The following is a 16528-nucleotide window of genomic DNA, read 5'->3' on the forward strand; positions in this document are numbered from 1 at the left end:
TGTGTATCTCAGCCCCGTCCTCGGTCAAACAGACACACATACCTGCAGCTCTTTAAACAATCATGACACAAGCAGAGAACAGACGAGAGAATGACGGATACAGCGATGCAACCTAGTCAGTGTCCCAACCTCACACCCTGCATACTGCATGGCTGGGGGTAACACACCCACTGCCAAAAGACTGACACCTAGAAACATCCTGAACACAGCAGTCAGAAAATACAGGCAGAGGACACAGTCCTGCAACAGATCGGTTACCAGCCGAGTAACCCACAAAAAAGTTATGTAATGGATAAAAAATACATTTATATAAATTCATGGGTAAAGACATAAGTAGAACTAATTGCAGGTGGGCAGTGGGTGAGAACAATAACATATACAATGTCTTCTTTCCATGAAGAATTAAAAAATGAAAATGACCATGCAATTTTTTTGACATTTAAATCTACTAATCAAGTCTAATCAGCTGCCGGGATTTTATTGTGAAAGTCTGTGACATGACCTTTGACCCCACATCCTGCCAAATAATGGGACGTCATTGTCTGATCTGCCAGCAATGTAATCTTATAGCTTATTGGTCGCAGGACCTATATTGACAGTTTTGGGAGGGTGTGGATTTGACTTAATGATTGCAGGCAACAGGTTGGGTCTGGTACTCGGCTTTCAAATTTCCCTAAAGGAACAATAAAGTATATATTTATCTGTCTATCTAGGTTTGTGGGTACAGGCAGGTTGGCAAAACTAGACCTGTGAGGGATCCTGGTCTATACATTGTTTTGGGGGGTTTTGTCCTGCACATTATACGTTTACTTTCACTTACATCAATTAAAAATGACATAAGTCTGATCTGAGGTCATTAAATAGATATACCCCACACAGACAGTCAGTGACATGGCATGTCTGCCTTTTCTCAGGAGAAGAGTTATTTATAGGTGCCAGAGAATGAGGATTGATTTACTGCAGGTAAACAGGATGTCATTCTCCACAAAAGGTCAAGGTGAGCCAAAGCTTAGGTGGATAAAATACAAGAATTTGGCACCTGCTTATTTCACTTGTCAAGCCAATCAGGCTGTGAAGGCAAGATAACATGCAAACCTTGTAGATGAAAGCAATGACACAATGAGTCCCTGAGTTCAAACATAAAACAATACTGGAAACAATGAAAAAACAGGGTTTTACATTGGAAATATGAGCAGAAAAAAGCCTGAGTATGACATTGACTATGATAGTGAGACGTTAACTAAAACATTCATCACCATTAGTAGTAATTAACAAACTTCCCCGGCATTAATTAAAGGGCCGTGCTTTAAGGGAAACTGTGCTTAATTAGGAGGTTTGACAGGATGAGGCCTTAGGGATGATCCATATCCAGAGGGTTGTTAGAGGGGTACAAGTGACAGAATTTCCACATAGCTGCGGGTTTTTGGAGCTTTTCCTCCTAACTCTGTGCCCTTGGTCAACTCTCAAGATGGTCTGGTCTGGACTGATCTGGCTTGGCATGGCTCTGAGAAACTATTGACAGGTATGACAGGCCTCCGATTAGCCAGTCAGCTGGAGGCCCAGACCTTGTCACCTGTCAGGTAGAGAGATGAAGGGTGAGTGAGCAGAGGAGGAGGAGGAAGAGCGGAGAGAGAAACTTAAGGGAAAAAGAGAGGAGAGAAAGGATTGGTGGCATTCAGTGCTGACGGGCTACACACAAATATAAGAAGCAGTGATAAAAACCACATGTATATCAGGCCCGAGTCACCTGCAGAAGTGTTTGTGAAGCACTCCATTACAAAAACCAGAGGGTCTGAGGATGACAAATGTGTACCCAAAGAATCTGTGATTGGATCGGGGATTAAGGGGCTGCCGTGTCTCTGAAGGAAAACAGGCAGGAGACGGACAGACAGAGAGTGGAAGAAAGGGAAAGAGATGGAAGGAAGGGTGGAAGGGGGACAGTAAACGAATGTCAGACTGCCCAGGCAGGGAGACAGAGTGGCAGAGTGGGTGGGCTTTGACAGACACATCTCACGCAGGCTGACAGCTCCGTCAATAGCCCCAGGATGGGCGCCCTGATTGACAGCTAGCAGGTGGCGCATGAATGGAGTTGTCAGGCCGACTGTCAGTCAAAGTCACATCGCTGTGGCTACAAGGCCCCGGCTGAACAGGCACACAGCTGCCCAAGGTGATCTCTGGGTGTACAGGCAGACTTTTGGCACAGGAGGCTGAGGCAGCTCAGATCATGCTAAAATTACCATACATGGCAGTGGCAGCATACAATAGCTGTGTTGATTGGAGCTATTTTACACTAGTGGGCAGATCTGGTATATACACACATGGGTGGTTCCACTCAATTTACAAAAAAATAGGAAAAAAAAAGGATTTGAATGTACTATCAATGAATCTCTGCAGTTTTTCCATTTCCTTGGTTCCCCTTAATTGAGCATTGTTCCAGCACGAGGGCATGAAGCATAGGAGTTAATGGGCAATAATTATATGTGAGAGAGGCTTTCTCCCTGGAGTGGAATCCAGAACAAATGGAAGCTCCGATGTGCAACATTCTACTTCATTACATCTGCCGCGATTAAAGCCTGAACATCTGGCACCATATCCTGACAGATAGACAAGACTTCTGGACTGGAAGGGAAATCGAGCGATATTTACAAAAATGTAACACAGGGTATTTACTGGATGAAAGAACAAGTGCTTTGGGCAGGCACGGTACACTCTCCCTATCAGACAAGTGTTGAACTGATAGATGCATGTAAACACAAGTAAATCGTTTGGACACTTTTGACAAAATGAACGGCACTAAATACCCTCGCTACACTTTCACATCACAATGGACTTTATTATTATAGGCAGCTTCTTTGCTACAGATAAATACGTACTGTGGCTCTTCAAGTAAACACTGGAATGTACATCAAGGTTGGTTGTTAACTTTTTTTTTTCTCAACAATCTCAATCATCCTAACCCCTTCGAGGTGAAGCTAAAACAATAATCATAACTGTCAGTGTCTGCTGTTGCCATGACAACATCAAGTCCCACAGAGTGATGTCATGCCGATCTGGTCTCTCCCTGACGCACGATTATCTCCCGCGATGCTCTGAGGCAATCTGGAGGGCCTCTGGGGCGCATGTGAGCGTCGCAGGCGGCGGTCGGGGTAGAGGCTGTTGTCAAAGGGCTTGCGGTGGACACAGAGGACGTGGGTCTTCAGGTTGCCCTTCTGGGAGGCACTGTAGGGGCAGTACCTGCACTGGAATGGCTTCCGAGCTGGAAAAGAAAAAAGAGAAAACTGATATAGCAACCTCCTCAGAGTCTGGAATGACATGGTGAATAAATGTGACAAATTATGTCCTTAAAGGTAAATCACTGATCTGAAGCACCTTCGTCTCCCTACATCAAAAACTTCTGAAAACAGAATCTGCATTGTAACGTCTGGCAAATGCACATAAATGAGATAAAAAATAATAAATAAAAATAAATAAAAAATAAACTAATTACATTTTTACATATAAACACCCCAGCTACCTGCTTAGCATTGTGCACGTGCTTACAGTGACATAGTGAGTAAAGCCTCCCCACTGATCTCTGGGTACTGCCTTACTTTGAATACCAGTGGGGATACTGCTGATACCTGCAGATCAGCCACTGAACTCAGATCATCACTACATTACACTGCTTGGGGGCACCTTGGTGGCTTCGAGGGCCCTATGCATTCACATAGCTCGCACATAACAAAAACAGTCCTGGTTCTGAGCATAGATTATATAAAACATAGTTTTTGCGACATCACCCATGGGTTGGAAGTTCACAGTGTGGCCCAAAACTGGGCAAACATGGAGTGTGGGTGCAGCTGAGGTGGGCAGATTGAAGCAGCTACCTAGCGGCTAGACAACTGTGACGACACCCACCTGTCACTCAAAGTGGCCACGCCATAATTATGCAAAACTTTAAGCCTTAATATAATTTAAATGGGTAATTCATGCCCGTACAGTTGTCATTAACAAGGGAAAGTAGCTACAGAGACCATTTTTTATACATAACTGTAAACACGCTAATTCTTGCAGTAAAATATGGCATTTTAATATGTTGGTCTATGGGGACTGCCTCACTCTTGGAGCCTGCATCAAGTGGCCTTGCGTCAAGAGGAACTGCGGTTTTTGGCACACTGACTGCTTAGCTCTGTGAAAAATGTATGTAAAATGTTTATAATTCTGGATATTAAATAGAATTTTGTCCAGTATTTTTGACCAGATGTTTGCAGGTGAAAAGTTAAATTTTGACACTGACGCACATGTTGACTTCTCACTGGGGTCAAACAAGTTTCCTGTTAGTTATGGTATGCTAAAGCCACTGCGGTTTTGTAGGAAAATGTATAAAATAAAACACCACTCTAAACTGTGACATTGATGTGGCCTCATAATAACAATTTGCACTTTCTAACACTCCAGCTTTACCAAAACACTGTGACACTTCATGGGCTGACAGCTTTTTATAACAGGCTGGCCAGTTTTAATTCATTGTAACACACTTCCTGCTCACACGCACACACACATACACACTGACAAATAAACACACACACAAGTGTTGAGTTGAGGAATGACAGACGTCTGCAGCTGGGAGGCAAGGCATGCCAAAACTTCCTGTCTGTCCCCCTCTTTAGCGGCCGCTACATAACTCCACTACAAATAATGTGAACCTCCATGACACAGCACAGAGTGTACCTTTAAGATACAAACAACAAGGCATACTGCTAATAGCTTCCAGAAGTTTATCTGACCTCAATAAAAATCAGTATGACACCAAAGCCTGAAGGTGCTGCTAAGATCAAAACAGAAACTGCGCTAGTTGACTCATTTACCTGTCTACCTCGACAGCCATGTGTCCTTGTTCGCCGCTGTGCTATTTTTGAGATGTTACCTCACATAATGACTGTCTCTTTTCCCCTCTGTCTAACACTTCAATGTGTTTTTCTGTGATTCATGGTTACAGTAAACCATTATGTGCTGATGTCATTTGACATCACTTCCCAAAAACTGAGGGCTGCCTCAGCCTTTTCACCCCGCCCTCGCCTCTTCCTCTCTATTTGCTCCTCATCAGAGCCGAGACAGCTGTAGGCAGCTGAACACTCGCTTTCGCATCTACATAAAAAAGGTGTTTTTGGGGGGAAAAGTGGGAAAACTCACAGAAGGTGTGAGCAATAAAAGGTAATGCTCCATCTGTTGGTGTATAATAACCTGATGGCCGTAAAGGACACACATCGACATTCACACACCAGTCAGAGAGAGGATAAGGCCTGACACATCTGAATATCATCAGGATGGAACAGAGGGTATTGTGTGTGTGCATGTATGAGTGTGTGTGTGTGTGTGTGTGTGTGTGTGTGTGTGTGTGTATGTGTGTGTGTGTGTATGTGTGTGTGTGTGTGTGTGTGTGTGTATGTGTGTGTGTGTGTGTGTGTGTGCGTGCGTGAGACAGAGTGTAATAGACAGAGTAGTCTTATTGAGGGAGGGAGGGGGAGCTGTCTGTGAAGAACAATAGTAAAAGAAAAGCTTTGTCAAAATCCAGGTACGGAGCAGTTTGTGGTGCATGTTAAACTCCACCTGTCTCACTTCCTCACTTCAAAACTTCCGAGCCTCAATCAGTGGAAGTGGAAGAACAGGAAACGGAAGTGGACAAGAAAAAAAATACACATCTGTGATTTTGTCCCTTAGTGAAACTTTTTAGCAACTTTCTTTAAAATTAAAACTTGGATTGCATCAACAAGGATTCATCTTTAAAGCCAACCAAACTAGGGTTGCAAAGTTTTCCTTCACCGATAGTTGAATACATTAACAATCGATTAATTGATTAATGATTAACAATAAATATCTTACAAGCACATGTTTTTTGTCTTCTTTTTATTTTTTTCTTGTTTTTTTCTATGTTATATCTCATTTTAAATTCAAGCTTAAGCTTCCTTATTCCACAAATGGCTCTGCTAGACAAAACAATGGTTTGCAATTACTACCATTTCCAGACTGTTGATCAAGTATCGATTAATACATTTTAATCAGTTAAATTTGTTAATTAATAATTAATCATTAACCTACCTAGATGAAACCAAAACCAAACTTTTAAACAGGTATAAAATGAATAAAGATTAAATCTAAACCCCTCTCTGAACAACACTATAGGTTTTAAATATATAGGTTAAACCTAGATTGAATTAAATTCTGCTGCACCAAACCTCCAGCTTAAAAACAGATCAATTATTAACATTAAACCTACACTTAAGGAGGGTTAGCTTTTTAAATGGATGCAATTTTAGAAAAATTGAGCAAAATAATCAAGTTCCTCAAATAAAGTTAAGGGACAGACTCCCAACACAATAAGGTTTTGTGATGTGTCTCTTCTTTCTTTCACTTGATCCATTAAAACAGTCTGTCTTTTCAATTATTTGTCCGTATTGCTCCCATGACTCATCCTAGGTTTTTCTCAGTGAAGGGGGAACTAGAGCTTCTTTGCCAAGCCATCACAAGTGGCTAACTAACTGTTTAGTTAACTAGCAAACAAAGTAAGATCTTATTAACTTAGCTAGCTGCAAACAATACGAAGAAGTTGATAGTTAACAGTTCCTCTCCTCTGTTATTCCCACTGTGTTTGACAGAACTTGAATTTATTTTTATTGAATTACTTCACTTTAAGTAAGCAAGCATCAGCATACTTAATTTAATTTAAATTCATTATCATGTATTGTTTACATCAATAATTTAGTTTAAACCTCGCTTTAATAAACACCCCAGTCTTAAAGTTGTAGTGTTGCATGTAGGGAACTGTAGATTGAATAGATTTCCCTCAATCTTGTTAAAATCTTGTGAATGCACTCAGACGATGTGAACAATCCTGTACCCTATTACACTTTCATAAAGTCAGTTAATAATAAGCCAAAAGGTCTTGCGTCTACATCAGTCGCGTGTTGCCCTGCTTGTCTTCCCCTCTCTGCCTCTATTGCCTTTCTTTCTCTCCATTCCCGTCTCCGCGGGTCTGCTGTTCTTTCTTCCCTCCCACCAGAGGAAAGGGGAGGTCCAAGAGAGGGCAACCTCCAAATAAGTTCCATTAATCACAAGCCAGAGTCTAATGTAACTAATATTTTACAATTAGAGGAGACAGCAGTGGGCTCCGAGCCATCCATCTCTTCACCACATGATCCTCCATTCATAGGCTGCTCAAGCCACAGCTTCAGACCAGTCACACACACTCATAAAAACACACATGCACACGCACGCACGCACACACACACACTCTCACACACATGCACTATGCATGTGCACATACACGGATGCAGAAATAGACTGGACAGGAAATGAGAGGGGTGGGATTGTGTAGTGTTGAGAGAAAGAGTGGAGACAGAAAAACAGAGTGAGTGATTACTGACTTTGACTCCGTATAATACTGACATTGAACTGTATTAAAGGACAATTCTGGTTTATTACAACTTGGCTTTTATGTAATTATGGCCATCATTTTCATCTGATAACATTGTACTCACCAAAGTGATTGCTGAGATCTGGGGAGACGGCAACATCACTACAACAAAGTCAGACAGGGCAAGAATCACGGGCAGTCAGACAATCATACAGGTTGTAAACAAGTTTAGCAACAGTTTAGCCATGTTATTCAGAGGTTAAACTGAATGTGAGCACACATAAAATCATAATAATCCCTCACTGCACAGGAAAATTGTATGTGCACACAACTATAATAAGCATGCTATGGTCAAAGATGAGCCAGGAAGTCTAATCTGTGAACTGCGACAGATGTTTACAGTGGACAGTTTGGGTAATAATCATGTCTTTCAAAAAAAAAGTTCAGCTAACCTGGGAGTTTGTTTAAAAGCTGTATGATCATATGACCACTTGTGTTTCTTGCCTATGTGACACACAAGAATGTGTGGTCACATGATGATTGATTGAATTATTAGTTATGTTAGGGACTGAATCTTAATTTGGCCGCCATGTCTCCACTTCCTCCCACTGTACAAAACTGAAGCCAACATATCCATAGATATGAGTATTGCACTGGTGACATCATTTGGAGTCAGAGTCTGCACAGTAGTGACCAGCGATGAAGCCGCACTGTCAAGTTCCTGCACGCACACAAGCAGGACTCAGCAGTCGATCATGATGTGAAACTTGCTTTCATAGCAAAAAAAATAACTAGTTAAAACCAAACTGATCAGAAAAATGAACACTTGAACATACAACAATGTGATAAGAACTGTCTAAAATGATAGAAACAATCTATTAAAATGGAGAGGGCTGGGTTTATCGCCCATAGTGCAGCCAGCCACCAGGGGGCGATCAAGACGTTTTGGCTTCAATATTGAGGAGCTCTCATGTTGTTCACTTTTATATGTCAAAGATTGAGATGGTTTGGTGACGCTGGTCTTCAGTATGACAGAAGCAAGGGAAGGCAGAACACTACCTGTCCCCTGTCTCATCATTTCCCTGTTCTTAGTAACTGTAAAAGCAAACCTATGTGTTTTTTTTTAGCAAAATCACTGCAACCACCAAGAAAGAGTCCAGTAGGCCTACATAACCATAAAACCACAATGTATCATTTTTTACTCTTAGGTTTATGTACAAATTTAACAAAAGAGATGTAATTAGTTTACCAGAGTTTTAGAGGTGCCGATGGGTACTTTCAGTTAGAGCCAGGCTAGCCATTTACAGTCTTTAAGCTAGCTAAGCTAACCTTCTTATGTATTTAGCTTCGTGACTGACCACAATATCTTATAGTCATGACCAAAATGCATCTGTACATGGAGTATTGAAAACTATTGGGTATTAAGAGTTGGCATTCCTCTGATTTCTTTTATCTGAATTCTTTGAACAGATCTTTACTGAATTAAACCCTAATTTTGCAAATTTTAGGGTTTTATTTAAGCCAAAAAAACGTACTTGTATGTGCTGTGTCTACTGTGCCCATTAACCAACATAATACTTGAAGAGGGCTGCTACATGTGGGTTGTAACCCAGCTCTATTTTAACATGTACTAAAGCCTTTTTAACTCTTTTGCCAGCCTTGGACCTTTCTTCTTTCGTTCAATTTTTGTGTCACTAAGAAAGTGCACCCTCATTACACTTGTTTAAACTTCCAAGGACTCTGGACCTTTTCTTTTTTTAATAATATTTTTTCTGTTTTGGTAGAAAATAAGTTTTGAAGGAAAACCTTTTTATAAGCTACCAAAAAAGTTAATTTTGGTATTAGTATTGAAACTTGTTTATTGTATAGGCAAAACATTTCAACCCGTGCCCTTCCCAACCAAAGTGCATATTTGGTGTTTACATATATATGCTTGCACCTGCATGCATGTTTTCCTGTGTGTGTGTGTGTGTGTGTGTGTGTGTGTGTGTGTGTGTGCCTTGAGAGTGTGTTGTGTGTCACAGGCTGAGATAATGACCATGATGACAGTGGCGGGGCCTACGGGGGCCAGAGGAGCTGAATGGTGACGGATGACACAGGGCTGAGCTCTGATGGCACACAGACAGTGAGTGATGACTGCACATCCTTCCCAGTGCTCCACCCTTCATTATCTCTATGGGGAGAAGCACGGCACAAAGGCAGGCCGCGCTGCCCTCTCGCTGCCCTCAAACGACATCTGCTCATGGAGACAGCCGCACTACCGCTCCTCTTTCACCTCGCTGTCGCTCCATCTATCTCCATCTATGGTGATCTTTCTCGCTCCTTTTCTCTCCACTCTTTCTCTCGCTCTCTGTCACCCTCTCCGCGGAGGGTACGCAGAGGTCAGACAATGAGATAATGACTCACCCCTTTCAACCTTTCAAATCAGGGCCCTTTCTTTCCCTCTGTCCTCTGCTGTTCTTTCATTCTTAATCCTTTCTTTATCGATCTTCTCATATTCACTTGTTCTCATGCGTCTGAGAGGCCTGATCTGATGTCATGGAGGAGACAGCTGGTTTAGCTGACTGGTTAACTGGTTTAAAGTTGGACAATAGTCTCAATCTCAAGGCATCCACATTACTGTGCTCTCAAAAATAGTTGCCCTAATTGTGCCTGTGAAATATGAAAGCATGCCATAAAAATACCAGGTAGAGAAATATTAAGCAGCTTTACAGCAGCTCAACTGTTAGAGTGGTGAATGTTGCCATCTAGTGGTTGAATCAGAGCAGTGCAGAGAGGAGAGTTTCTGTTTAAAACACAAGGGAGGGCTCAGTGAGACTAATGAGCATGCAGACAGGTTCAACCAGAGGTCACCATCTGGCCAATTACCACTGCTGGCACATTGGAGCCGACCTGAACTGTCATCACAAACACATCACTCCATGTCCAAACTGCCCGGCAATATGTCACCATGCCACTCGACGTGCCATACAGTATGGAGAGGATGGGGGCAACAGGAGACAGCCCCATGACAAAGCCACCTGGTCAGCACTGCAGACAGGACAGGCTGCCGGGCCACCTGCTTAGTTCAGTTTTAGAGGACACTCGATGGACTCTCAATGTCAGTTAGCCGTCTCAATGTCCATTTTGACGGACAGGTGTTTATTGTGTCTCTGACATCCATTTCCTCAGGGAGAGGGAAAAAATATGGAGGATCAATCTGCAGCTAACAAAATGCGAGGGAGGACTGAAATAACTCAGAGCAGTGAATGGCACAGTGATGAGTAACAGTCACACACTCTTCAAAACAAGGGTTCAGAAATGGTTCTACCTGATTCTTCCCGGAATCATTTATTTCTGAAGAACCCTTTCTTTGAAGAAATGATTAGTCAAGGGTTCTTTGTAAAAACTCTTCTCTTCTTCTCTCAAGAACCCTTTTTGTAAGAACAAGTTGTCCAAGGATTGTTGAAATCTTTGTAGAGCTCTTTTGTCAAATGTTCTTTGTACCAAAATATTAAAGGGTTCTCAGTAGAACCCCCTGGATGGGTTCTTAATGAAACATTTGGAGTATACAATGATTTTTGGTAGAACCTCCTGGGAAGGTGGTAGATAAAACCCTTGGAACATAAAAAGGATCTTGGTAAAGCCCCCAGGGTGGGTGCTAAATAAAATCCTCGCAATATAAAAAAGTCATTGGTAGAGCTTCCTGAGAGTATTCTAGATAAAACCCTTTGAATGTAAAAAGGTTCTCAGTAGAAGCCCCTGGGTGAGTTCTTGTTAGCACCCATAGAAGGTGGAAAGATTTTGTGTAGAACCTCCAGAGAGGGTTCTGGGTGCAACCAGAACCGGGAACTAAAAAGTGTTCTTCAATAGGGACAAGTCTGAAGAACCCTTTATGGTTCTAGTTAGCACCTTCATTTCTAAGACTCTAATATAATATGCTGTATTTGACATTAAAATGGTTTAATGATGTTAAATTGTTCTTAGATTTTTAAGGGAATTTAAAACATGACGTTTGCTCAAGGACAACTCAAAACTGCCAGCTTTTCCAAATCTCTTTCTTTTTCAAATTTGAACGACATTATACACAACAAAAGCAAGAGAGACACATGAACAGTGTGATGGCTATGACAGGAGTTGAAGTGGAGGGGTGCTTTTCGGCATATTATAATAACCATCTGTACAGTCAAATACAGAACTACATCTTGCTGTTGGAATCATAAAGAAAGGGAACAGATGTTAATCCCTAATGGAGTTGACAGGCACTTTCCTGTCTTTCACATGAACATATTGAGTTTCTGAATAAGAGGGGGATCAGAGGGAAGGTGTATCATGTTGCACTCATAATACATGCATATCAAAGACCCCAGCTGTTGGATTCCCTCTCCTGAGAGACAGCATTATTAAATCTGCACTCAGCAAGCATATCACACCAGCACAAGAGCTTAAGCCTCTCCATCAGTGGGCTCCATTGGCTCGGCCGATTTGTAACCTATCACACAAGGAGATTATATCATCTCTTAAAGTGTAGGGGTAATCAGTGCCACACACCTGTGTCTTCTTTAGCCCTTATTCGAGATCAGAGATAAGATCCAGAGAGAGAAAAAAAACCCAAAGTGTTATAAGTATAAGGGAAGTGTGTTGTTTGTAATTGGCATGATTTATTCGCACACTCACACTCACTCTTCACACTTCCGCTGTCAGGTGATGAGGGCTGAGATACTGACAAAAACTTTTTTGGGATTTCTATAGCAGCATTCTTGTGGGTGACATTGTCACGCATTGGTACAAAGCCAGTGTGCCAGTCAGCCACTTATATATAGAATTAAGTTAACCAATTGTAATACTGTTATATTGCCATCTGCAGTGGTCTATCACATTCAGTTGGGGTGGTACAAAGCATATGAAAGGAGATAACAAGATGAAAAGTAAGAAAGGCACAGTCTTTGTCCACTAGGTGGCAATAGATACTTTTGAATGTGAAGGCAGCCCTGCATACGTCTTATAGCAGTGACATAAAGCATATACTGTATGATATATAGGCTGATGCTCACCTGATGCAACATCTTTCTCCATGTCCCCCCCACCGTTCAGACTGGCTTTGTGTGCGCTGGCAGGTGTGCTGCTGCTCAGGTTCCCCTGGGACCTGAGGAAGGAAAGCAGGCCACCCTGGTGCTGGAGCTGGTCGGTCTGTCCTGGAGTCAAGTTCTCCAGAGAGGAGATGGGCGATTCAGCCACAGCTCTGCCCCAAGCTCCCGACTTGTCGTGCTTCTTCTCACCAGGACTCTGGAAATTGGCCTGTACCAGCTCCTCAGGCTTGAGGACATTATTTTTCAGCATCTTCCACTTGGCATCATTTTCATCCTCCCTCCCTCGCTCAGATTTCTCAAATTCGCCTTCACCATCGTGGCCTGTGGAGCCCGCATTCTGTGTGTTCATCTCTTCTTTTGTTCCCTGCACCAAAAGGTCACTCTGATATGCGGGTTTCACACTGAGTTCAGCTGTGGCATCAGAGTAACTTTGTAGCCGGTGGGTAATGGAGGAGGAGAGTCCATTACTAAAAACGCCAGACATCTGTACCAGTACAGCAGGAGACACGGCTGAATGAGACATGACAGACTCCGGCCTGACAGACAAATCTAAAGGCTCATACTGGGACTTCCTGGTTTGAGCAGATAAAGAGCCGTCCACACCTGCGTCTTTGTCAGTGAGGTCGGACTGCTTGTTGATGAGCAGGGCGTTTTCGCTGTGGCTCTCCAGACCGAGGTAGTGACCTGCAGCTGGGCTCCAGTCTTCCCTGGATCTGGGTCTGAGCTTGGCATTGGGGTTGGGGCTGGAGCTGCTGCTGGTGGGCTGCAGTGGAGAAGAAAGATCCCTGCTGTTTTGCCAGTGGGAGAAGTGGTAGCGATCCAGATGGAAGCCGAGGGAGGCCGTCTGAGCAGCGGTGTAGTCACTGGAGAGTGGACACCTGTAGACTTTCTCACCTAACACAGACAATAACAGCAAAAACATAACACAATCTAAATCAAATTAGGAAACTATGTGTATATGAGGCATACAGAGCATTTTTTCCTGAGAAAAGTATGTACCAACAAGCGTTGTCTAAACATGAAAAATGTTGCAATCCCACACCAGGCTGAGTTGAATGATTTAAGCGCTGCCCTGCAGTAAATCAAGCTTGTAATCAGCTTTCAGCTCCAGTGATCCATCATTTTACAGTATGGACGCCACCACCATGTGCAATAAATACACCCAAAGATGTTAACACCAAACAAGATTCTTCCAGAAATAATAAACAGTGAAATTTAAAGCAACTAGAACAAGGCAGATGTCGCAGACAAGAACCTCATTCCATCAAAACCAGTAAGTGGGTTTCCCAGTCAGAAATAACGAAGTCCAACATGCGAGCGGTTCTGATTAACCGCACAATCTACTGTAGCTGAGTTTATTTTTGCTTCATGCTTGAAAAATGGTGTGTTGGAACCATAATTCAAAAAGTACAAAGTGTATTATTGTGGAGAATGACAAAGGGTAATTTTTCTCCTTTTAGCCTGTGAAAAATATCCATCTGGAAACAAGATTTGATCCCACTCACCATAACTTTTAATTAAAGGTAATTTAAATGCCTCCTTCCCTCTGTTTACCTACAGTTTAATCCTTATAGCCATCACAGAAACTCCCTCCAGGGTTAAACACACTCCCTGTGACCATTTTGAGTTAGTGATTGTCTGAGACCTCAGCCTTGCACTGTCTTTAAACAGCCCAGCTGTTTCGCTGCCATTCCAATTACAGTAAAAGTCATCCGACGCCATTAAGCCACAAATATTGGCAGTTTATTGCCCAACACTCTCCTGGCATTTGAAGGTCAGGTCATACATTATACTGTGTCTTTTAGGGATGCGTCTGGGATAGAGAGATAAACCCACCACCATTAATTTAATTCTATGCATATTGATGCCTTATTGTTCTTCTTTAATGGACTAATATCTGAGTTACAACAGTGATTCATCCCCGCCAGAGAAATATCAATTTCATACACCTCAGGATCTGACCCTGAGGTAATTCTCTGAGGTAAATCTAAATCTAATGATCTGTAGTTGTTACTTTACTTTGTTTCCAACTTTAATAGAAAAACCTCCTTTGTGAGCTGAATGGTAGTAAAAGGACGGCTGTTTTTTACTATTTCAAATGTACAAAACCATAAAATAGCACCTGCATATTAATGAAACAGAGCTGAACCTACGGAAATTGAAAAATCACTGCTGAAATGGCAAATTTGTGCCCTTGAGGTCGCAATGTATTTAACAGAACACTAATAAGACAAGCCGTACTTTGTACAAACTAGACGAAAACTAGAAATAATATGTTCTTTATTAGACAGTATTAGGCCCTGATTAGACACCATACACCTAATGGTACAATAATAAGACATGAGAAGCTGTAAAACTAGAAATATGTTCTTTGTTAGGCCCTTGTTTGGCTTTATTATAGAGTAATGTTGGACACATTACAGCAGGACTTTACCATTAACTGAAGTGTATTATTTTCATTTTTATTTCTATATTTTGTAAACTTTAGTTACCAGTACAGTTCTGTTGTAATGTGTCCCTAATTACCCTTTCATCAAGGCAAGTACTGTCTAATAAAGAACATGTTATTTCTAGTTTTTGTCTCATTTAACACAAAGTACGGCTTGTTACGACTTATTAGTGGACTGTAAAATAAAGAGTAACCATCCTGGATCTGAAGACAGTCACCCCTGTTTGTATTGCATGTGTGTTTGTGTGTATGGGTCTACAGTGTGTACAGTATGTTTGATTTAATGTACATCAAATGTGTGTGGTGGCGTGCGTGGGCGTGCTAGAGCGGGAAAGAGACTTCAACAGTGCCACACCCTTGTCTCCAGTAACAGACAAAAAAATCCAAACAGCTTAATGGAACTCTTTCAGACACGCTATATATCTCAATTATTCTGTGGCTTAAATTACGATGACATTACCGGCCGGCTCCAAATGCACAAAACACATATATCTGACCTCATCTTTCAGCGTGGACCTTCCTAAACCCATTTGCCAGCCTACATGAGAGCGGTAAAACAACACAAAGACTGAAGACTCTGAAGCCTTTTTTTCTCCTCCTTTGGACGGGTGCCATCTTTGTGATTGCCTGGTTCATGCTAACTTAATCAGTTTAAGATTTACTTACACTGCCGAGGCTCACATTATGTGAGGGGAGTAATTTTAGAGCTTAGATTTATCAACCAAAACTCCAATTACTGCATCATTACAAACCCCAGCCTCTCTCACCTAACACAGAGCATCTAATGAAGTGATGCGTATGAGTTATCCGCCCTTACTGGATCTGCAAGGCGGAGGAAAAAGGTAAATAAATAAATAAGTGCCTCAAGTGAGCCGTGTCTACAGAAAAAGCATGCAGCTGGGCTTGGACAAGTGATTCATTTCATATGGAAATAGGCTTTAAGATTTACAACCATACATCGCCGTCAATGCAATCACAGGCTCACATACTATGCTTACATAGGCATTTGGCAGTTATATTGTAGATATCAAACTCCATATACAGTGGGCTTTGGCTCTTTCTATATATGCAATCAAGCACCTGAAATGCAAAGCAGAGATACATGGTCGCTGGTTTGGTTTAAGATGAAACAGACTGAGAGGGAAAGAGAGTCACACACAAGACTGGTGAGAAAAACAGGGGCACCAGATGTTCTTTGATGTTTATAATAGCATATATTATTAATATTAATTAGACCACATAGTCAATGACGCATTTGGGACGTTTCCAAGTCAATTAAGCCAAATGGCATTCAGGAGACGGTGGAACAATATTTCAAGGCAGGTGTTCAGAACTCCCTGGGTAAATCTTTTTATCTGCATGCTAGGAAAACAAGCATTTTGAGCTTAATTTGAGCCTCATATCTGCAATAATAATTAAAAAGAGGATTAAAAGACAGAAGTGAGAGGGAGACGGAAAAGCCAACAGGTAATCAGTGTAGACAAACCAGTCAGACGGGCTCTGATCTCTGAATAAGAGCTGAATTTGTTTAAAGCCCGACACAGGGCCGAGTTAGATAAGGACCTGTTTAGTTAAAAGATGCTTTTACTGTCAGCAATCACAGAGAATAGACTGATG

At 41.9% G+C, this 16528-nt stretch overlaps 1 protein-coding gene across 2 annotated transcripts in view; it reads right to left on the minus strand.

Moving 5' to 3' along the window:
- Window positions 1-2791: 2791 nt before the first annotated feature.
- Window positions 2792-16528, minus strand: part of LOC146316275 (zinc finger protein 536-like) — a 34865-nt gene continuing 21128 nt past the window's right edge. The window contains exons 3-5 of one of the 2 annotated variants that reach the window (XM_084735079.1): window positions 12427-13356; window positions 7518-7555; window positions 3046-3256 (exon numbers count right to left, since the gene is read on the minus strand). In XM_084735079.1, the coding sequence (XP_084591205.1) occupies window positions 3197-3256; window positions 7518-7555; window positions 12427-13356 (1028 nt within the window). In that variant the 3' untranslated portion in view covers window positions 3046-3196. Of the gene's footprint in view, window positions 3257-7517; window positions 7556-12426; window positions 13357-16528 lie in introns of both variants that reach the window. The other variant, XM_084735077.1, reaches the window with a different exon arrangement.

This window comes from Lutjanus erythropterus, chromosome 13 (assembly GCF_056507025.1).
Source record: "Lutjanus erythropterus isolate fLutEry1 chromosome 13, fLutEry1.hap2, whole genome shotgun sequence".
NCBI classification, from domain to species: domain Eukaryota; kingdom Metazoa; phylum Chordata; class Actinopteri; order Lutjaniformes; family Lutjanidae; genus Lutjanus; species Lutjanus erythropterus.